Source organism: Strigops habroptila, chromosome 5 (genome assembly GCF_004027225.2).
Source record: "Strigops habroptila isolate Jane chromosome 5, bStrHab1.2.pri, whole genome shotgun sequence".
Lineage (NCBI taxonomy): Eukaryota > Metazoa > Chordata > Aves > Psittaciformes > Psittacidae > Strigops > Strigops habroptila.
Window position 1 is genome coordinate 16971546 of NC_044281.2, and position 22864 is coordinate 16994409.

At 41.4% G+C, this 22864-nt stretch overlaps 1 protein-coding gene and 1 long non-coding RNA gene across 2 annotated transcripts in view; one reads left to right on the forward strand and one right to left on the reverse strand.

Annotated features, from left to right (window-relative positions):
* TTN (titin) overlaps positions 1 to 22864 on the forward strand; it is a 253250-nt gene that overhangs the window by 221485 nt on the left and 8901 nt on the right. Inside the window, exons 224-254 of the mRNA XM_030485587.1 lie at positions 299 to 595; positions 698 to 1285; positions 1386 to 1688; positions 1852 to 2148; positions 2793 to 3080; positions 3165 to 3464; positions 3557 to 3859; positions 4028 to 4333; positions 4460 to 6226; positions 6312 to 6608; positions 7163 to 7450; positions 7543 to 7842; positions 7921 to 9987; positions 10084 to 10386; positions 10463 to 10768; positions 10863 to 11153; positions 11275 to 11574; positions 11689 to 11994; positions 12243 to 12548; positions 12649 to 12930; positions 13188 to 13781; positions 13882 to 14169; positions 14260 to 14559; positions 18514 to 18816; positions 19085 to 19387; positions 19505 to 20089; positions 20227 to 20532; positions 20633 to 20932; positions 21179 to 21754; positions 21847 to 22152; positions 22244 to 22837. Coding sequence (XP_030341447.1) covers positions 299 to 595; positions 698 to 1285; positions 1386 to 1688; positions 1852 to 2148; positions 2793 to 3080; positions 3165 to 3464; positions 3557 to 3859; positions 4028 to 4333; positions 4460 to 6226; positions 6312 to 6608; positions 7163 to 7450; positions 7543 to 7842; positions 7921 to 9987; positions 10084 to 10386; positions 10463 to 10768; positions 10863 to 11153; positions 11275 to 11574; positions 11689 to 11994; positions 12243 to 12548; positions 12649 to 12930; positions 13188 to 13781; positions 13882 to 14169; positions 14260 to 14559; positions 18514 to 18816; positions 19085 to 19387; positions 19505 to 20089; positions 20227 to 20532; positions 20633 to 20932; positions 21179 to 21754; positions 21847 to 22152; positions 22244 to 22837 — 13950 coding nt within the window. The remainder of the gene's footprint in view (positions 1 to 298; positions 596 to 697; positions 1286 to 1385; positions 1689 to 1851; positions 2149 to 2792; positions 3081 to 3164; positions 3465 to 3556; positions 3860 to 4027; positions 4334 to 4459; positions 6227 to 6311; positions 6609 to 7162; positions 7451 to 7542; positions 7843 to 7920; positions 9988 to 10083; positions 10387 to 10462; positions 10769 to 10862; positions 11154 to 11274; positions 11575 to 11688; positions 11995 to 12242; positions 12549 to 12648; positions 12931 to 13187; positions 13782 to 13881; positions 14170 to 14259; positions 14560 to 18513; positions 18817 to 19084; positions 19388 to 19504; positions 20090 to 20226; positions 20533 to 20632; positions 20933 to 21178; positions 21755 to 21846; positions 22153 to 22243; positions 22838 to 22864) is intronic.
* LOC115607851 lies at positions 1438 to 14608 on the reverse strand. The gene is made up of 3 exons (XR_003991370.1): positions 14523 to 14608; positions 13933 to 14010; positions 1438 to 1498 (listed from the first exon to the last, which is right to left on the reverse strand). It is a non-coding gene; the product is annotated as an uncharacterized LOC115607851 (long non-coding RNA).

Here is a 22864-nt window from a genome sequence, read left to right on the forward strand (position 1 = left end):
TTTTGTAATATTTAAAGCAAAATGTGTCTCAAAATGTTTACTTCAAGATAATAGAAAAAGCTTTAAATCTATTCACAGTAAAAAGATAATTTTGTGCTGGGCATGTTTGTGGTTTTACAAATGAAAAAGAGCTAAGAAATAGTTTAAATTTTAATCTTGCTTGCTTTTTACTTAAAATGTTTCTAATATACAAATTATTTCAACACACATTTCCTCAATCCAGATGGTACTCCTATGTAATTGCTAATATAAAATGTAAATACTTGCTATCTTATCTGTTGCACCTTTTTTTTCTCAGAAAAACCCAGCCCACCAGAAAAACTTGGAGTAACAAATGTCACAAAGGACAGCGTTTCTCTTTCATGGCTAAAACCAGAACATGATGGTGGAAGCAGAATTGTGAGCTACCTCATTGAAGGCCTTGAGAAGGGACAGCAAAAATGGGTTAAGTTTGCAGTTGTAAAGACAACTCATCATGTTGTTCATGGTCTTAAGGAGAATGTTGACTATTTCTTCAGAGTGTCTGCTGAAAACCAAGCTGGTTTAAGCGATCCTAAGGAACTACTGCTCCCTGTTACAGTTAAAGAGCAATTAGGTATGTTTCCTGACATGAGACAAAGGTTGATATACATGAAATTGGATTAATATTTAAGAAGAATGAAATTTCTTAATGGTTTGAAAATGTTTTCTTTTTCAGAATCTCCTGAGATTGACATGAAGGGCTTCCCTCATAACACTGTATATATTCGAGCAGGATCAAACCTGAAAGTTGAAATTCCAGTTTCTGGAAAACCAGTGCCAAAGGTGACATTGTCTAGAGATGGTGTTTCACTGAAACCTACCATGAGATTTCACACAGAAACCACTGCAGAAAGTCTCATCATTAACCTTAAAGAAAGTGTGGCTGCTGATGCTGGCAGATATGATATTACTGCTGCCAACTCAAGTGGCACCACAAAATCATTTGTTAATATTGTTGTGCTGGATAGACCAGGTCCTCCTGTTGGTCCTGTTGTCCTTAGCGATGTCACTGAAGAAAGTGTAACACTCAGATGGCAGCCGCCAGCTTATGATGGTGGTAGTCAAGTTACCAACTATATTGTACTGAAAAGAGAAACAAGTACTGCTGCTTGGTCTGAAGTGTCTGCAACTGTTGCTAGAACTGTTATTAAAGTTATGAAGCTCACAACAGGAGAAGAATACCAATTCCGCATCAAAGCTGAGAACCGCTTTGGCATCAGCGATCACATAGACTCACAATGTGTGGTTGTCAAGCTTCCTTACAGTGAGTAATATACTTCTCATACTATAGGTCAATGTTTTAATGCTCTGATGTTGAAAATATAATTTTGTTAATAATTAAACACTTCTTTTTATATCATCAGCTACCCCTGGACCACCTTCCACACCATGGGTCACAAATGTCACCCGAGAGAGTATTACTGTTGGATGGCATGAACCAGTCACTAATGGTGGCAGTGCAGTCACTGGATACCACCTGGAAATGAAAGACAGGAATAGCATATTATGGCAGAAGGCTAACAAGACCCTCATTCGCACAACTCACTTCAAAGTCACCACCATCAGTGCTGGCCTTATCTATGAATTTAGGGTTTATGCAGAAAATGCAGCTGGCGTTGGAAAAGCAAGCCATGCTTCTGATCCAGTCCTTGCAATTGATGCTTGTGGTATGTATGTTCTAGAAAATAAAGAAGCCCAACCATTTAAGTGGTGCTTTGGTTTTGCTTGGTTGTTGGTTTTTTTTCCCCCATGATATCCTGTCATGTACAGTAAGCCAATATCCAAACCAGCTGTTACTCATTAGCAATACTGTGATGTTTCCTACTGCAGAACCACCAAGAAACGTTCGTGTCTCAGATATTTCCAAGACTGCTATCACTCTGACATGGCAGAAGCCAGCATTTGATGGTGGTAGCAAGATCACTGGATACATCATAGAAAAACGTGATCTTCCAGATGGCAGATGGACAAAAGCTAGCTTCACCAATGTTATTGAGACTCAGTTCACAATATCTGGTCTGACACAGAATTCCCGGTATGAATTCCGGATCTTTGCTAAGAATGCCATTGGTTCCATGAGTAACCCCTCAGATGTTGTGGGTCCTATCACATGTGTTGATACATACGGTAAGTGCTTTGCAATGATATAACAGTGCTATTTTGTGGTAGTAGCAGTAGGAAGCTTAAAGGCAGCGCTGTTTATGGAACCATAGTTATTTAAATATGGAAGGCTAGTTTACAGTGATTTATTCAATAAGCTTGAATAACTGTGAGCTATTTCAACATGATTGTAGTGAACGTCTTTGGCTTTATATGCACTTTTAAAGCCTTATCATAGAACAGAATCATAGAATCAACTAGGTTGGAAAAGACTTTTAAAATGATCAAGTCCAACCACTACCCCAGGACTGCCCAGACCACACTAAATCATGTCACTGGGGACCTCATCTATACATTTTTTGAACACTTCCAGGGACGGTGATTCCACCACTTCCCTGAGGAAACCTTTATTGTTTGAGCAACAGAAGTCTACCCATGCCCCATGGCCAAAATGGTTATATTTATACATGTGGTTGCCTTTTCTTGTTAGAATTAGTTCTAACTTGTTCTAGGTTTATGATTTAAGTTATACATGCTATCTTTACTTCAGTTTGTATTTCTAAAATGCCTGTAATTAAATTGCTCAAGTAAATTTGCTTAAGTACAATTATTTTTGGCTTTATTAAATACAAGTCTAAAATATATATGTTTTTAACTTATTTTTTCTTAAGGTGCACCTGAAATCGATGTGCCACCAGAATATACAGAAGTGGTGAAATATAAAGCAGGAACTTCAGTGAAGTTAAAACTAGGCATCTCAGGCAAGCCTATACCCACAATTGAGTGGTTCAAAAATAACAGCGAGGTACAAACCAGTGCACTAGTGTCTATTGAAAACACAACAGAATTTGCTTCTATACTCATCAAGGATGCAACTCGACTGAACAGTGGCACCTATGAATTAAAATTGAAGAATGCCATGGGTTCAGCATCAGCCCATGTTAGACTACAGATACTTGGTATGTCTTAAGATACAACTGTATTATACTGTTAAACAATAATTCAGTAATAAATACTTAACATCTTTCTTCTGCCTTCCACAGACAAGCCAGGACCCCCAAGTGGACCTATACAGTTTAAGACAGTCACTGCTGAAAAGATTACAATAATGTGGGACCCGCCAGTGGATGATGGTGGTGCACCTGTAACACACTATGTTGTTGAAAAGCGGGAGACAAGTCGGGTTGTATGGTCTTTAATTTCTGAAAAACTGGAAGGGTGTATCATAACTACAACAAAACTTATCAAAGGAAATGAATATGTATTCCGTGTCCGTGGTGTAAACAAGTTTGGAGTTGGTGATCCACTGGAGTCTGAACCTGTTATAGCCAAAAATTCATTTGGTAAGAAACATATAAAATAACTTATGCAACTGAATCATCTTGGGTATTATTTGTAAGTGGTACTGATCTACTGGTATATTTTTTTTATTCAGTTACACCTGGACCACCTAGTGTACCTGAAGTCACAATGATAACCAAAAATTCTATGACCGTTGTCTGGAATAGACCCACTGTTGATGGAGGCAGTGAAATATCAGGATATTTTCTTGAGAAGCGTGACAAGAAGAGTCTGAGTTGGTTCAAGGTTACTAAAGAAACCATTCGGGACACCAGACAAAAAGTAACAGGCCTGACTGAAAACAGTGAATATCATTTCCGAGTTTGTGCTGTCAATGCTGCTGGACAAGGGCCATTTTCTGAAGCTTCTGACTTCTACAAAGCCACAGATCCTGTTGGTAAGATGCATGCAGTATTCTTAGTTGGTTAGAAATCAATGGACAAAGAGCAATTAGGATGGGATTGCACTAATAGAACTGAGGGCAGATTTTATTCCTTTTTATGGTTAAGTGTAAATATGGTTTCTCTTTTGTCTCCCCCTGTCCCCCATAAACTATCACTTACAGATAAGCCAGGCTCACCAACAAAGCTGAAGGTTGTGGATACAACCAAGACATCTGTCACACTTGGCTGGGTTAAACCTGCTTACGATGGAGGAAGTCCAATTACCAGCTACGTGGTGGAGAAAAGAGAAGGTGAAGAGCAAGAATGGACTGTAGTCAGTACTAAGGGAGAAGTGAGAACAACTGAGTATGTTGTATCCCACCTTCAGCCAAGTGTTAATTATTATTTCCGCGTGTCTGCTATAAATTGTGCTGGACAAGGAGAGCCTATTGAAATGATGGAACCCATTCAAGCTAAAGATATTCTCGGTACTGTACTTTTCAGTAATTTGTCATTTTTCTGTTTTGGTTTTTTGTTTATTTGTTGTTTTTTTCCAAAGCATTTCTTATTTTACATTCCAAGCATGGATTATTAATTTTTACTTATTTCCACAGTGGCACCAGAGATTGATCTGGATGTTGCTCTCCAGACTTCCATTATTGCTAAAGCAGGCGAAGATGTGCAAACGATGATTCCGTTCAAAGGAAGACCTCCTCCAACAGTCACATGGAGAAAGGGTGATAAGAATCTTGGGATTGATGAAAGATATATCATCCAGAACACAGAATCATCTACGCTACTTACTATTCCTCAAGTTACCCGAAATGATACAGGAAAATATGTTCTTACAATAGAAAATGGAGTTGGAGAAGCAAAATCCACATTTGTGACTATAAAAGTACTTGACACGCCATCTGCCTGCCAGAAGCTGCAGCTTAAGCATGTTTCTCGTGGCACAGTTACACTGGCATGGGAGCCACCTCTCATCAATGGTGGTTCTGAAATAACAAATTATGTTGTTGAAAAAAGAGATGCTACAAAGAGGGCCTGGTCGACTGTAACAACAAAGTGTTCTCATACTACCTTTAAGCTAACTAACCTGTCAGAGAAGACTGCATTCTTCTTCCGTGTTCTTGCTGAAAATGAAATTGGACTGGGTGAGCCTTGTGAGACATCTGAACCAGTGAAAGCTGCAGACATACCTGGACCTGTAAAAGACCTAGCCATGAAAGATTCTACAAAGACTTCTGTTAAATTGCAGTGGAGCAAACCTGACTATGATGGTGGTAGCATTATATCAGACTATGTTATTGAAAAGAAACTGCAGGAAGAAAAAGAATGGACATATGCAGGCACAAGCAAAAGCTGTGAATTTGAAGTTGAAAAACTTAAGGAGCTTTCTGTCATGGAATTCAGGGTCTTTGCTAGAAATGAAAAAGGCAAGAGTGACAGTGTTACTGTTGGACCCATTACAGTGAAAGAACATATAATAACACCTGAAGCTGACCTTTCTGATATTCCTGGAGGTCAAATTTCAGTAAGAATTGGACATAACCTGCTTATTGAATTGCCCTATAAAGGTAAACCTAAGCCATCAATGAGCTGGCTGAAGGACAACCTCCCTCTAAAAGAAACTGAACATCTTCGTTTCAAGAAAACTGAAAACAAAATAAGCTTAAGCATCAAGAACGTGAAAAAGGAGCATGGTGGCAAATATACTTTAATTCTTGACAATGTAGTCTGCAGAAAAACATTCACAATCACTGTCATCACTCTTGGGCCTCCATCTAAGCCAAAAGCACCTTTAAGACTAGATGAAATCAAAGCAGATAGTGTCGTTTTGTCATGGGAAGCTCCTGAAGATGATGGTGGAGGAGAAATTACCGGCTACAGTATTGAGAAGAGAGAAACTTCACAAATGAACTGGAAATTGGTGTGTTCAAGTGCTGCAAGAACAACCTTCAAAGTACCAAACCTTGTTAAAGACACTGAATATCAGTTTAGAGTTCGTGCAGAAAACAGATATGGAGTGAGTCCACCTCTTGTCTCAGCGGATGTTGTGGCAAAACATCAGTTTAGACCACCAGGTGCCCCAGGCAAGCCTGTGGTATACAACATAACCACTGATGGAATGACCATATCTTGGGATGCTCCTGTTTATGATGGTGGCTCAGAGATTATTGGATACCATGTTGAAAAGAAGGAAAGAAACAGTATTTTGTGGCAAAAGGTTAATGTTGCATTAATATCTAGCAGAGAATACAGGATTACTGGACTGCTTGAGGGCCTGGATTACCAGTTCCAAGTATACGCTGAAAACGCTGCAGGTCTAAGCCGAGCTAGTGAGCCAAGCAAATTTACTTTGGCAGTCTCTCCAGTGGGTGAGTGAATGATCAATCCAAGAAAATGTTATCCTTTTAGAATATGGTGCAAGCAGTAATAAAATAAATATTATTTTCCTTTCAGACCCACCTGGTACTCCTGATTACATTGACGTCACCAGGGAAACAGTCACCCTTAAATGGACCCCGCCATTGCGTGATGGAGGCAGTAAGATTGTGGCTTACAGCATTGAGAAACGGCAAGGAAGTGAAGACCGTTGGCTCAGATGTAACTTTACTGATGTCAGTGAATGCCAATATACAGTTACAGGACTCAGTTCAGGTGACCGATACGAATTCAGAGTGCTTGCAAGAAATGCTGTTGGTACAATCAGCCCGCCTTCACAGTCTTCAGGCTATATCATGACCAGAGATGAAAACGGTAAGCATTATTTCTTAATATACTTGTATTTGGGTACTGAAGCCAGCTAGAGCTTCTGGCTGTAGTGATGGGAAACGGGAGGCCAAGGGAGGTAGAATGTGTGACTGAGGTCCTTCCAGGTAACTCAGAACATTTCTGTTTGTACTCTAAGGTGGGAGGGTCTAAATTAAAGACTCAAATCTGGCAGACATAGGTAATTAATTGCTGAAAGGCACGGCACTCTATTTTTTTGTTGGATAAGCAGCAGTAGGAAAGTTGGAAAGAAATCATAAACTGTTCACCATATTCTGATGCACTGAATAATTTAGATATGGAAATGTGTCTCAGGTAGCTCAGCATACTGTAACAGCATATATTACTGGTGTATTTCATCTTAATATGATGCACTTTGTACTTAGGGGAAAAATAAGTTTGCAATTCATATAAAACCTGCTTTTTAGAGAACACCAGAAAGAATTCTATATATAACAATCTTTTATAATTAGTACATTGAAAATATTATCAGGAAAAAATACTTAGCTATATAGGAACTGAATTATATTTCCCTTTTTTAGTTGCTCCAACAATTGAATTTGGCCCTGAGCACTTTGAAGGCCTTACCGTTAAAGCTGGAGAGAGCATTAGACTTAAAGCTCTAATCAAAGGACGTCCAGTACCTAAAGTGACATGGTTTAAAGATGGTAATGAGATTGAGAAAATAATGAATATAGAAATAACTACAGCTATTGGATATAGCACAATCTTCATCAGAGATGCTATCCGGGATCATCGTGGAGTGTACACAGCAGAAGCCAAAAATGCATCAGGCACTAAACGAGAAGATATTACCATCAGAGTACAAGGTATTGCACCAAACACTTTCAGCATGCTCTTTTAAAATAGTATCTTATTCTAAGTGGTAACAAATTGTAATTCTGAACTTTTAAAATTGCAGACACACCAGGAAAAGTTGGTGGACCAATACGATTCACAAACATTAGTGGAGAGAAAGTCACATTATGGTGGGAGCCTCCAGCTAATGATGGTTGCGCTTCTATTTCTCACTACGTAATTGAAAAACGTGAAACCAGCAGGATTGCTTGGGCATTAGTTGAAGATAAATGTGAAGCTTGCAGCTACACAGCACTTAAATTAATTAAAGGAAATGAGTACCAGTTCCGTATCTCCGCAGTGAACAAATTTGGAGTTGGCAGACCATTGGAGTCTGATCCAGTTACTGCACAAATACCCTACAGTAAGTCTCCACCTCATCCTCTAGAAATAACTGTGGAGTTACCAGCTTGTCTTTCTAATGCCATTTTTCTCTTTTTAGCTATCCCTGATGCACCAGGAACTCCAGAGCCCACCAACATAACAGGAGACAGTATCACACTCACATGGGCAAGACCAGTATCAGATGGTGGAAGCGAGATAAATGAGTATATTCTAGAAAGGAGAGAAAAGAAGAGCATGCGCTGGGTTAAAGTATCCAGTAAGAGGCCTATTACTGAGAACAGACACAGAGTAACTGGCCTTATTGAAGGCAATGAGTATGAGTTCCATGTCATGGCTGAAAACGCTGCAGGAGTTGGACCTCCAAGTGATGTTTCAAAACTGATTAAATGTAGAGAACCAGTCAGCCCACCAAGTGCTCCTAATGTTGTAAAGGTGACAGATACATCAAAGACTAGTGTAAGCTTGGAGTGGACCAAGCCAGTTTTTGATGGAGGCATGGAAATAATTGGATACATCATTGAGATGTGCAAAGCCGATCTCGAAGCATGGCAGAAAGTCAATGCAGAGACTGTTCTTGCTACTAAATATACCGTTGTTGATTTGGAGGCAGGAGAACACTATAAATTCAGAGTTAGTGCTGTCAATGGTGCTGGCAAGGGAGAAAGTTGTGAAATTCCTGCTTCAGTCCAAACTGTGGACAGGCTTTCTGCACCTGAAATTGATATTGATGCAAACTTCAAGCAGACTCATATTGTAAGAGCAGGTGCAAGCATTCGTCTATTTATTGCCTTCTCTGGAAGACCTGTTCCTACTGCTGTGTGGTCCAAAGCAGATGCTAATCTCAGCTTGCGTGCTGACATTCAAACAACTGATTCATTCAGCACATTGACTGTGGAGGAATGCAATAGAAATGATGCTGGCAAGTATGTCTTTACTGTGGAAAACAACAGCGGAAGTAAGTCTATTACATTTACTGTCAAGGTTTTGGACACACCTGGTCCACCAGGTCCTATTACATTTAAAGATGTGACTCGAGGATCTATAACTTTAATGTGGGATGCTCCTGTTCTGGATGGAGGTTCACGTATCCATCACTACATTGTGGAAAAACGAGAAGCAAGCCGTCGTAGCTGGCAAGTGGTGAGTTCAAAATGCACTCGACAAATCTTTAAGGTCCCTGATCTGGCAGAAGGTGTGCCGTATTACTACCGAGTGTCAGCAGAAAATGAATATGGTGTAGGTGAACCCTGTGAATTAACAGAACCAGTTGTAGCCACAGAAGAACCTGCTCCACCTAAGAGACTAGATATTGTTGATACAACCAAATCTTCTGTAGTTTTAGCTTGGCTTAAACCTGATCATGATGGTGGTAGCCGTGTTACTGGATACCTTCTTGAAATGAAACAAAAAGGATCTGACTCCTGGATTGCAGCTGGACAAACCAAACAACTTACTTTCACGGTTGAAGGCCTTGTGGAGAACACTGAATATGAGTTCCGGGTCAAGGCAAGGAATGATGCTGGCTACAGTGCACCGAGAGAAGCTTTCTCTTCTGTTATTATTAAGGAGCCACAGATTGAACCAACAGCAGATCTCAGCGAAATAAGCAGACAGCTCATAACATGCAAGGCTGGAAGCACCTTTACTATTGATATACCAATCAGTGGGCGCCCAGCTCCAAAAGTGACATGGAAACTTGAGGAGATGCGGCTGAAGGAAACTGAGAGAGTGACTATCAAGACAACAAAAGACAGAACCACACTGACTGTAAAGGACAGTATGAGAGGTGACTCTGGTAAATACTACCTCACACTTGAAAACACTGCTGGTCTGAAAACATTTGCTGTCACAGTGGTAGTCATAGGAAGGCCAGGTCCTGTCATTGGCCCAATTGAAATATCATCTGTCTCTGCTGAATCCTGTGTGTTGACCTGGAAAGAACCTGAAGATGATGGTGGCAGTGAGATTACAAACTACATTGTAGAAAAACGTGAATCTGGCACAACAGCATGGCAGCTGGTAAATTCCAGTGTGAAACGTACACAAGTCAAAGTCACTCATCTCACAAAATATCAGGAGTACAGTTTCCGAGTAAGCTCAGAAAACAGATTTGGTGTTAGCAAACCGCTTGAATCAAAAACAATAGTTGCTGAACATCCATTCGGTAAGTGAAATACTTTTCAAAATTTGTCATTTTTCTCTGACTGAAGTATTTGTAACTACTAACATTTTCCTCCCCTCCCCATCTTTTTTTTGTTAGTCCCGCCAAGCCCACCTTCAAGGCCAGAAGTCTATTCTGTGTCTGCAACTGCCATGGCCATTCGCTGGGAGGAACCCTATCATGACGGTGGCAGCAAAGTCATTGGATATTGGGTTGAAAAGAAGGAACGCAACACCATCCTTTGGGTGAAGGAGAACAAAGTGCCATGCTGTGAATGCAACTACAAAGTCATGGGATTGGTGGAAGGTCTAGAATATCAATTCAGAACATATGCTTTAAATGCTGCAGGTGTTAGCAAAGCTAGTGAAGCTTCCAGACCTGTAGTGGCTCAAAATCCAGTTGGTAAGTATTACGTTTAGGGTTGTTATTTAAGCTAAAATAGAATTGCATTTCTTATTTTTCTGTTTTATTCCTCCAGATCCACCAGGGAGACCAGAAGTAACAGATGTCACCAGATCTTCAGTGTCACTGAGCTGGTCAGCACCCCTTTATGATGGTGGAAGCAAAATTATCGGATATATTATAGAGCGCAAACCATATAATGAATCTGGTGATGGACGCTGGCTGAAATGCAATTATACCATTGTCTCAGAAAACTTTTTTACTGTGACAGCTCTTAGTGAAGATGAAGCATACGAATTCCGTGTACTAGCAAAGAATGCTGCTGGTGTGATTAGCAAAGGATCCGAATCAACTGGTGCTGTCATTTGCAGAGATGAATACTGTAAGATATATTCACTTGGGACAATTAAAACCATAATGTTCTATTTTTAGTACTGTCGTGTAATTTGTTTTTAATTTCTTTTTCCTTATGACAGCACCACCAAAGGCTGAACTTGATGCCAGACTGCAGGGAGAAGTTGTGACCATCAGGGCTGGATCAGATCTTGTTCTCGATGCAGCCATTGGTGGGAAACCAGAACCAAAAGTCTTCTGGTCCAAAGGTGACAGGGAATTGGATCTATGTGAAAAGATATCTCTGCAATATACCAGCAAACGAGCCATTGCAATTATCAAGTTCTGTGACAGAAGTGATAGTGGAAAATATACTCTAACAGTTAAAAATGCCAGTGGGATGAAACAAATTTCTGTTATTGTCAAAGTGCTTGGTATGTATCCCATGATTAATATTCATACTTAGCATATAAAAAAATCCCACATTCTTTTAAATAAGAGTGAGATGTTTTTCCTTAGCTGCTAATAACAATACTTATTTTCATCTCTACCCAGATTCACCAGGTCCATGCGCAGGCAAGATCACAGTTAGCAGAGTAACAGAAGAGAAATGTACTCTGGCATGGAACATTCCTGAGGAAGATGGAGGAGCACAAATCACTCACTATATCGTAGAAAGGCGTGAAACTAGCAGACTTCACTGGGTTATTGTTGAGGCTGAATGCCAGACTTTATCATATGTGGTAACAAAACTTATTAAAAATAACGAATACCTCTTCCGTGTGAGAGCTGTCAATAAATATGGACCAGGTGTTCCACTTGAAACAGAACCTGTGATTGCCAGGAATACTTTCAGTGAGTATTACTACCTTCCATTCTGCATAAGAAATTGTGGAATATTTCTCATAGGTAAAAATTTTTTTAAATAATAATTATTTTTTCCACCTTTTTTTTTTTTTTAAAAATCAGCTATCCCATCACAGCCTGGTGCTCCTGAAGAAGTGAGTGTTGGCAAGGAACATATCATTATTCAGTGGACAAAACCAGAATCAGATGGTGGCAATGAGATTAAGGACTATCTTGTGGACAAACGTGAAAGGAAAAGTCTGCGCTGGACACGAGTGAACAGAGATTACACAGTTTATGATACCAGACTGAAAGTCACTGGTCTCATGGAAGGCAGCCAGTACCAGTTCCGTGTTACTGCAGTGAATGCTGCTGGGAACAGCGAGCCTAGCGAAGCTTCACAATACATGTTATGTAAAGAACCATCATGTAAGTTACCACATTTAAAACACATTTAATATTTACTTGTAATAATGGAGCATAAAACCACATTGACACTTTGACTGAGATACCCAAAACCACATACGATCTCACTGAACTAGCTAGAATAGACTAATAAACTTAAAAGCAGTTATAGTTAATTTCAAATGCATTTAGCATTTAGCTGTTTAGAAACTGATTTTTATTGTAAAATGTTTCCTGCACCAATGTGAAATGCATTTTCTTCTTTTTCAAAGATACTCCTGCACAACCTTCAGCTCCAAGAGTTGTGGATACTACTAAGCACAGCATAAGTTTAGCATGGTCAAAGCCCACATATGACGGTGGTGCTGACATCTTAGGCTATGTTCTTGAAATGAAAGAAGAAGGTACTGAACAGTGGTATCGACCACATACAACTGCCACTCTGAGGAATGCTGAGTTCACCGTCACTGGTCTTAAAACAACCCAGAAATACCAATTTAGAGTTGCTGCTACAAATGTGAATGGTATGAGTGAATTTAGTGAGTCCTCAGCAGAAATAGAACCTGTGGAAAGAATAGGTAATTTGAAAACTTTATGTATATTCTAAGGAATAATTATATTTTCCTTTAGAACTACTGAAAGATTAATTAATTCCATATTTCTTACACCTTTCATCAGAAATACCTGAACTTGAGCTCACTGAGGACCTAAAGAAGACAGTTACAGTCAGAGCTGGTGGTTCCCTGCGCCTAATGGTTTCTGTATCTGGCAGACCTGCTCCTGTAATCACATGGAGCAAGCAGGGTGTTGACCTTGTAAGTCGAGCTATTATTGACACTACAGACAGCTACACTCTTCTTGTTGTGGATAAAGTTAATCGGTATGATGCTGGAAAGTACGTCATTGAGGCTGAAAATCAATCAGGAAAAAAATCTGCAACTATTTCTGTAAGAGTGTATGGTAAGTACTGTTACAATTGTATATGGGCATTTCATTGTTCATAGTGCACATTGCTCGGGAACAAGAATCATTCACTTCCAAAGGAAGTTTACAGTTTAAATAACATGAAAATGTTTGGGAAGTCAGAGAAACAATCCAATCCAAAGGGAAATGAATGCATAGTTTCTAAAGCTGTGCTAGCTTATAAGCAGTCATTGACTGTAAAAGGAAAGGATCCAAAAGGAAGAAAAAAATCTTTGTTTGTTTGTTTGTTTTAGATACACCTGGTCCACCAGCTGCAGTGAGAATTAAGGAAGTATCAAAAGATTCTGTGACACTTACTTGGGATATTCCAACCATTGATGGTGGAGCCCCAGTCAAAAATTATATAATTGAGAAACGTGAAGCTTCCATGAGAGCTTACAAGACCGTCACTACCAAATGCAGCAAGACATTTTATAGAGTTACTGGACTTCTAGAAGGAGCTTTGTATTATTTCAGAGTACTACCAGAAAACATTTATGGCATTGGTGAGGCTTGTGAAACATCTGATGCGGTACTAGTATCCGATGTCCCCATGGTACCACAAAAACTGGAAGTGATTGACACCACTAAATCAACTGTTACTCTTGCATGGGAGAAACCACCCCATGATGGTGGCAGCAGGTTGACTGGCTATGTTATTGAGGCCAGCAAAGCTGGAACAGAAAGGTGGTTGAAGGTAGTGACACTGAAGCCTACCGTCTATGAACATACAATTATCTCTCTCAACGAAGGTGAACAGTATTTGTTCAGGGTCAGAGCACAGAATCAGAAGGGCGTGTCAGAACCACGAGAGATTGTCACAGCAGTGACAGTACAAGACCAAAAAGGTAGGTATATACTGTTCAAAAAAACAGGGTGAAGCTTATATGAAATAAATGTGATGTTTATAAAATGGATGTTTAAATTCTCATTATTTTCTTTTCTAAGTTCTACCAACAATTGACTTCACTGGAATACCTCAGAAGACAATTCATGTACCTGCTGGCAAGCCCATTGAATTTGCTATTCCAATTGAAGGACGACCACCTCCAGCTGCATCTTGGTTCTTTGCTGGGTCTAAACTAAAAGAATCAGAACGCATCAAAGTGGAGACTGTTGCAAAAATGACTAAATTAACTGTGCGTGAGACCACCATACATGACACTGGAGAGTATACGCTTGAATTAAAGAACACAACTGGAACAGTTACTGATACGATAAAGGTTATAATCCTTGGTAAGAATTTATGGAAATAATTGTCCATGCTCTTACTCCATCTGAACTTTGTTACATCAGCAATATGACTCCTTTTCTCCACTTTTCTAGACAAACCTGGACCACCTGTTGGACCTATCCGAATTGATGAAGTTGATGCAAATTATGTAACCATCTCCTGGGAGCCGCCTGAACTGGATGGTGGAGCTACCCTGAGTGGCTATGTGGTAGAACAGCGTGATGCTCATCGCCCTGGATGGCTGCCAGTTTCAGAGTCAGTAACCAGGACAATGTTTAAGTTCACCAGACTTGTTGAAGGTTCAGAATACGTGTTCCGCGTGGCTGCTACAAACCGCTTTGGAATTGGATCTTACCTGCAGTCTGAAATTATAGAATGCAAGAGCAGAATCCGTAAGTCTGAATTTTTGCTTTTTTTCTACCTTTAAAAATAAAAATATATATTTGTCGTGGTTTGAGCCCAGCCGGTAACTCAGAACCACACAGCCGCTCGCTCACTCCCCACCCCCTTTTTCCTCCCCCCGCTCCCGGAGGGATGGGGAGGAGAATGGGAAGAATGCAACTCCCACGGGTTGAGATAAGAGCAGTCCCGCAACTAAGGTATAATACAAAACCACTACTGCTACCACCAATGATAATAACGATTAGTGAAATAACAAGGGGAGAGGATACAATTGCTCACCACCCGCCGACCGATACCCAGCCCGACCCGAGCAGTGATCTGGGCCTTCCGGGTAACTCCCCCCGGTTTATATACTGGGCATGACGTGCTGTGGTATGGAATACCCCTTTGGCTAGTTTGGGTCAGGTGTCCTGACTCTGCTTCCTCCCGGCTTCCCCTCCTCCCTGGCAAAGCATGAGACTGAGAAAGTCCTTGGTTGGAATAAACATTACTTAGCAACAACTAAAAACATCGGTGTTATCAGCGTTGTTCCCAGGCTGAAAGTTAAAAAACACAGCACTGCACCAGCTACTAAGCAGGAGAAAAATGACTGCTATAGCTGAACCCAGGACAGTATCCACCCCTTATTCCATACCATTCACGTCATGCTCAGATCCCACATCTCTCAGCACACCATCACCCCTGTCCCATATATACACATATATATACACCCACACCCACACACAGAGAAAGATATCATTCCCTAGTCCATGGACCAATCCCTGTAAAATTGCTGAACTCATCCAGTCCATGATGTCAGGCTCCATCTCTTGTAATAGTCTTTCAGGGCAGGAGGGACGGTATGTAGTGTTGGGTTGTTGCCTGCTGATGATACCGCCAAACTCGTCTGGTCACTGCTGAGCTCGTCTGGTTTCCTCAAAATTCATTCTTTGTTGAGGTGATGATCGGAGGGAAGTCAGGGTCAATTGCTGGCGACCTGAAGATATCTAGCTGGTGGGCTATAAAAGTGTTATAGAGCAGGCAACAGCGTACAATTGAGTTCATTGGCTGTTTTCCCCCAAAATCAAATCCCCTTGAGGTACACATCGGACTTCCCCATCTTCCCGCATTACCCACCAAGTATATCCAGGTCCCTGAGCAAAAGCAACCCCACGAGTGGGTTTGCCTTTACCTGAAGCAGGAATAACCCAGACTGTCTTCCCCAACAAATTCTTTATGTGCACCACAGGAACTTTATCCCCCTCTACAGTACGTAAAAGTTCTGATTGGGCTGGGCCAGCCCTGTTGGCAGATCCCCTACTGTTGACCAACCAGGTGGCTTTTGGTAAATGTGTATCCCAGTGTTTGAAAGTCCCACCACCCATTGCTCTCAGTGTAGTTTTTAACAGCCCATTGTACCGTTCGATTTTCCCAGAGGCTGGTGCATGGTAGGGGATGTGATATACCCACTCAATGCCATGCTCTTTGGCCCAAGTGTCTATGAGGTTGTTCCGGAAATGAGTCCCATTGTCTGACTCAATTCTCTCTGGGGTGCCGTGTCGCCACAAGACTTGTTTCCCAAGGCCCAGGATAGTGTTCCGGGCAGTGGCGTGGGACACAGCGTATGTTTCCAGCCAGCCGGTGGTTGCTTCCACCATGGTAAGCACATAGCGCTTGCCTTGGCGGGTTGGTGAGAGTGTGATATAGTCAATCTGCCAGGCCTCCCCATACTTGTACTTCAGCCATCGTCCTCCATACCAGAGAGGCTTTAACTGCTTGGCTTGCTTAATTGCAGCACGTTTCACATTCGTGAATAACCTGGGCAATAGTGTCCATCGTTAAGTCCACCCCTCGATCACGAGCCCATCTATATGTTGCATCTCTGCCTTGATGGCCTGAGGTGTCATGGGCCTACCGGGCTAAAAATAATCCACCCTTATGTTGCCAATCCAAGTCCATTTGAGCCACTTTAATCTTAGCAGCTTTATCCACTTGCTGGTTATTCTGGTGTTCCTCAGTGGCCCGACTCTTGGGTACATGAGCATCTACGTGGCGTACCTTCACCACCAGGTTCTGCACCCGAGCAGCGATATCTTGCCACAATGCAGCAGCCCAGATGGGTTTACTTCTGCGTTGCCAGTTGCTCTGCTTCCATTGCTGCAACCACCCCCACAGGGCGTTTGCCACCATCCATGAGTCAGTGTAGAGATAAAGTACTGGCCATTTTTCTCGTTCAGCAATGTCCAAGGCCAGCTGGATGGCTTTCACCTCTGCAAACTGACTCGATTCACCCTCTCCCTCAGCGGTTTCTGCAACTTGTCGCAGGGGACTCCACACAGCTGCCTTCCATCTCCGATGCTTTCCCACAATATGGCAGGACCCATCAGTAAACAAGGCATATTGCTTTTCACTCTCTGACAGTTCATTATATGGTGGGGCCTCCTCAGCATGCGTCACCTCCTCTTCTGGTGACATCCCAAAATCTTTGCCCTCTGGCCAGTCCATGATGACTTCTAGAATTCCTGGACGACTGGGATTTCCTATTCGAGCTCGTTGTGTAATTAGTGCGGCCCACTTACTCCATGTAGCATCAGTTGCATGATGTGTAGAGGAGACCCTGCCTTTGAACATCCAGCCCAGCACAGGCAACCGGGGTGCCAGGAGGAGCTGCGCTTCAGTTCCGATCACTTCGGAGGCAGCTCGAACCTCTTCATAGGCTGCCAGTATCTCTTTTTCAGTGGGAGTATAGCTGGCCTCGGATCCTTTATATCCCCGACTCCAAAAGCCAAGGGGTCGACCTCGAGTCTCCCCTGGAGCTTTCTGCCAGAGGCTCCAGGTAGGACCATTCTCCCCCAGCTGCGGTATAGAGCACATTTTTCACATCTGGCCCGGCCCGGACTGGTCCAAGGGCTACTGCATGAACTATTTCTCGTTTAATTTGTTCAAAGGCTTGTTGTTGCTCAGGGCCCCACGTTGGGCGCCAAAAAGAACTGTCGTGGTTTGAGCCCAGCCAGTAACTCAGAACCACACAGCCGCTTGCTCACTCCCCCCCCTTCTTCCTCCCCCCGCTCCCGGAGGGATGGGGAGGAGAATGGGAAGAATGCAACTCCCACGGGTTGAGATAAGAGCAGTCCCGCAACTAAGGTATAATACAAAACCACTACTGCTACCACCAATGATAATAACGATTAGTGAAATAACAAGGGGAGAGGATACAATTGCTCACCACCCGCCGACCGATACCCAGCCCGACCCGAGCAGTGATCTGGGCCTTCCGGGTAACTCCCCCCGGTTTATATACTGGGCATGACGTGCTGTGGTATGGAATACCCCTTTGGCTAGTTTGGGTCAGGTGTCCTGACTCTGCTTCCTCCCGGCTTCCCCTCCTCCCTGGCAAAGCATGAGACTGAGAAAGTCCTTGGTTGGAATAAACATTACTTAGCAACAACTAAAAACATCGGTGTTATCAGCGTTGTTCCCAGGCTGAAAGTTAAAAAACACAGCACTGCACCAGCTACTAAGCAGGAGAAAAATGACTGCTATAGCTGAACCCAGGACAATATTTAAATGGGCATCTATATCCACACATAGATAAATTTTTTCTAGATGTTACTGCTTCCTTTTGCCAGATAAAATGGTACATTATGATGCACAGTATTCTTCTTATATTTCCTGAGAAAAAATGACATCAATAAATTGATATAGATTTTATAGATGTACTGCACAAAACCTGGATGGTAAACTTGGATTTTCTGCTCAGGTCTACGATTAGCCTTCAAAAATTGCTTTACCCCATTAAAAAACAGTATTTCACTGGCCTAGTTTGTAAAATACTTTGATACCTGCTGATAAAAAGAGTTTGATAGGACACCGATATTACATTGTTATTCACAGTATGTTGCATATTGCTAACGTGTAGAATCATTTGACGCTTTCTTCACTAATTCTGTGTTATGTTTTTACAGGTATTCCTGGTCCTCCTGGCACTCCAGAAGTGTTTGATATCTCTAGAGATGGCATGACATTAACTTGGTATCCTCCAGAAGATGATGGTGACTCACAGATTACTGGATATATTGTGGAACGCAAAGAAGTTAGAGCAGATAGATGGATACGTGTAAATAAAGTTCCAGTCACTATGACTCGTTACCGTTCCACTGGCTTGGTTGAAGGATTAGAATATGAACACCGAATCACTGCAATCAATGCCAGAGGCACTGGGAAACCCAGCCGTCCTTCCAAGTCTGCTGTTGCCAGAGATCCAATTGGTAAGTGATTTCCTATGTAGATTAAGCACATTCTGGCAGAAGGGAATGATACTAGTAAAATTTACTCTTCTCCTTTTTTTTTTTTTTTTTTCTTTTCTCTAATTTGGGAATTTATCTGGGTGTATTAACAAATCAGATTTTTACTGGAGAAGACCAAGAAAATATTAGTGAAAATCTTTCATTCTAAGTTTTCCTGTATAAATCTAATAGATATATTTTAAATATTCATTAAGAAGATCCCACTCTCCCATCTGATCTTCTCTTCCAGCTCCTCCAGGTAAACCTCAGAATCCAAGAGTAACTGATACAACAAGAACATCTGTCTCCCTGGCTTGGAGTCCACCAGAAGATGAAGGTGGTTCTAAAGTTACTGGCTACTTAATTGAGATGCAGAAGGTCGATCAATTTGAATGGACCAAATGCAATACCACACCAACCAAGATTCGTGAATACACCTTGACACATCTACCCCAGGGCGCAGAGTACAGATTCCGTGTACTAGCCTGTAATGCTGGTGGACCAGGAGAACCTGCTGATGTGCCAGGAACCGTCAAAATAACAGAAATGCTTGGTAAGACACTTCAAGTCTTAACTCTCATTGAAATTTGTCCTAAAAAAGTATTTGCCTAACGCAGGTATGATTTCATCTGTAAAACAGACATAGCATGACGTTATTTTTTTTTTACAGAATATCCTGACTATGAACTTGATGAAAAATACCAGGAAGGTCTCATGGTGAGACAAGGTGGAGTTATCAGGCTTACAATACCCATTAAGGGTAAGCCCATCCCAATATGCAAATGGACAAAAGAAGGACACGATATCAGCAAGAGGGCCATGATTGCGACTTCTGACACTCAGACAGAACTTGTGATCAAGGATGCAGAAAGAGAAGATTCAGGCACCTATGATTTGGCACTTGAAAACAAGTGTGGCAAAAAAGCTGTGTATATTAAAGTCAGAGTGATTGGCATTCCAAATCCACCAGAAGGGCCACTTGAGTATGATGATATACAAGCTCGTTCTGTCAGAGTTAGCTGGAGACCTCCCACAGATGATGGCGGTGCAGATATCCTAGGTTACATTGTTGAGAGACGAGAAGTACCGAAGACTGCCTGGTACACTGTTGACTCTAGAGTGAAAGGGACATCACTAGTGGTGAAAGGGCTAAAAGAAAATGTGGAATATCACTTCCGTGTTTCTGCTGAAAACCATTTCGGTATTAGCAAATCTCTCAAATCTGAAGAACCAGCAGTGCCAAAGACACCTCTAAGTAAGTCCCCCTTTATATCTTTTTTTAAAATAATTTTTAATTACTACATTATGGTTCTAAAAGTGCAATAGTATATGCAAATAGTTTTTATGCTATGGCACTATTATTTCTATTATTTTTGTTACAATTACTAACAGACCCTCCAGAGCCTCCGAACAACCCACCTGAAGTGCTTGATGTTACAAAGAGTTCTGTCAACTTGTCCTGGGCCAGACCTAAAGATGATGGTGGTTCCCGTGTAACTGGCTACTACATTGAACGTAAAGAGACATCTACAGAAAAATGGGTCCGGCATAATAAGACACAGATCACCACTACAATGTACACAGTCACAGGACTTGTTCCAGATGCTGAATATCAATTCCGTATCATTGCTCAAAATGACATTGGTGAAAGTGAAGCAAGTCCTGCTTCTGAACCAGTTGTATGCAAGGATCCATTCGGTAAGAAAATGTTTGCATTAGCAGATCTTCTGAAGAGCAGCTTTAAAGAGCAGTGACATTTAGAGAGGAATTTATTTTCTGTATCTATTTTACTTTTTAGACAAACCAAGCCAACCTGGAGAAATTGAGATCACTTCTATATTTAAGGACAGCATTACATTAGAATGGGAACGACCTGAAAGTGATGGTGGCAAAGAGATCCTTGGCTATTGGGTTGAATATCGCCAGTCTGGAGAAAGCACCTGGAAAAAATGCAATAAAGAACGCATCAAGGACAGGCAGTTTACAGTAGGAGGTTTACTAGAGGCTACAGAATATGAGTTCCGTGTTTTTGCAGAAAATCAGACTGGCCTCAGCAGACCTCGAAGGACTGCTATGGCAGTGAAAACTAAATTAACATGTAAGCAAAACCATATTGTTGTATTTCCTGTGATATTGTTGTGATTTGCTGTGTCATAAACCACAGTGCTGCTGCACTTAACATGCTGCCTATTTGTGTTACATTATTTGCCAACATGGCTGTCCTAAAGCAAAGTCTTTCTAGTATAAGACACACAAGTATAAATGAAAAGTAATTTCCAGTAATATAGTAATAGAGGAAAATTTCATAGTAATCTTAATGATTTTAAAATTTTCTTTGTCATAGCTGGAGAAGCACCTGCCATCAAAAAAGAAATGCAGGATGTTACAACTAAACTGGGCGAAGCAGCTCAGCTGACATGCCAGATTGTTGGGAGACCTTTGCCTGATATTAAATGGTACCGCTTTGGCAAAGAACTGGTGCAAAGCCGAAAATACAAAATGTCATCTGATGGTCGCAATCATACTCTGACAGTAATGACAGATGAACAGGAGGATGAAGGTCTCTACACTTGTATGGCTACCAATGACGTCGGAGAAATTGAAACTAGTGGCAAGCTATTGTTGCAGGCTCCTCCTCAGTTCCACCCTGGCTTCCCATTGAAAGAGAAGTACTATGCAGGTGCAGGTGGAACCCTCCGCCTTCACGTCGTGTATATTGGCCGACCAGTACCAGCAATAACTTGGTTCTACGGCAACAAACCTTTGAGAGGATCAGAAACAATTACTATTGAGAACACAGAGCATTATACTCATCTTGCTATCAAGAATGTCCAACACAAGGCTCATGCTGGGAAATACAAAGTGCAACTCAGTAACATATTTGGAACGGTTGACACAGTGCTTAATGTGGAAGTACAAGGTAATTAATTTTATTTGCAGTATTTTTGTGGAATATTTTCTCAAATATTTGCTGGCAAAATAACTAAAAATGTCATGCTTTTTCTTTTACAGATAAGCCAGATAAACCGGTAGGGCCAATTATTATAGAGTCTATACTGAAGAATTCTGTGGTGATAAGCTGGAAACCACCGGAGGATGATGGAGGTGCTATGATAACCAGTTACATCATAGAGAAACGTGAAGCCAAGGAAGGAGCAGAATGGCAACTTGTATCTTCGAGCATTTCAGGCACAACCTGTAGAATTGTTAACCTAACTGAAAATGCAGGCTATTATTTCCGTGTTTCTGCTCAGAACACATATGGCATTAGTGAAGCACTGGAGGTTTCATCAGTTGTTGTTATGAAGCCTCCATTTGGTAAGTAGATGACAAAATATCAACTTCTGTGTGCCCCTGTAATTACAAAGGCAAGCTCACTTCTGGTTTTGCACTTTTTTATTCTTTACAGAAAAACCAGGACAACCTGGTCAGCCAGTAGTAAGTGCTGTCACAAAGGATTCTTGTGTCGTCTCATGGAAGCCACCTGCAAGTGATGGTGGTGCAAAGATTAGAACTTATTATCTTGAGAAGCGTGAGAAAAAACAGAACAAGTGGATTTCTGTTACAACAGATGAAATTCGTGAAACAGTCTATTCTGTGAAAGATCTTATTGAAGGTCTCGAATACGAGTTCCGTGTCAAATGTGAAAATCTTGGTGGTGAAAGTGAGTGGAGTGAGGTATCACAACCAGTCACTCCCACATCTGATGTACCAATTCAAGCTCCACACTTCAAGGAAGAACTAAGGAATTTGAATGTGAAATTTCAAGCTAATGCCACATTTGTTTGCAAAGTCACTGGTCATCCTAAACCAATTGTCAAGTGGTACAGACAGGGCAAAGAAATCATGCCAGATGGTGAAAAGATCAAGATACAGGAATTCAAGGGTGGATATCACCAGCTGGTCATCACAAATGTAACAGATGATGATGCCACAGTATATCAAGTTAGAGCTACCAACCAAGGAGGATCTGTGTCTGGGACTGCCTCTTTGGACGTTGAAGGTGAATGAACGGTCTTGATTCCTAAGA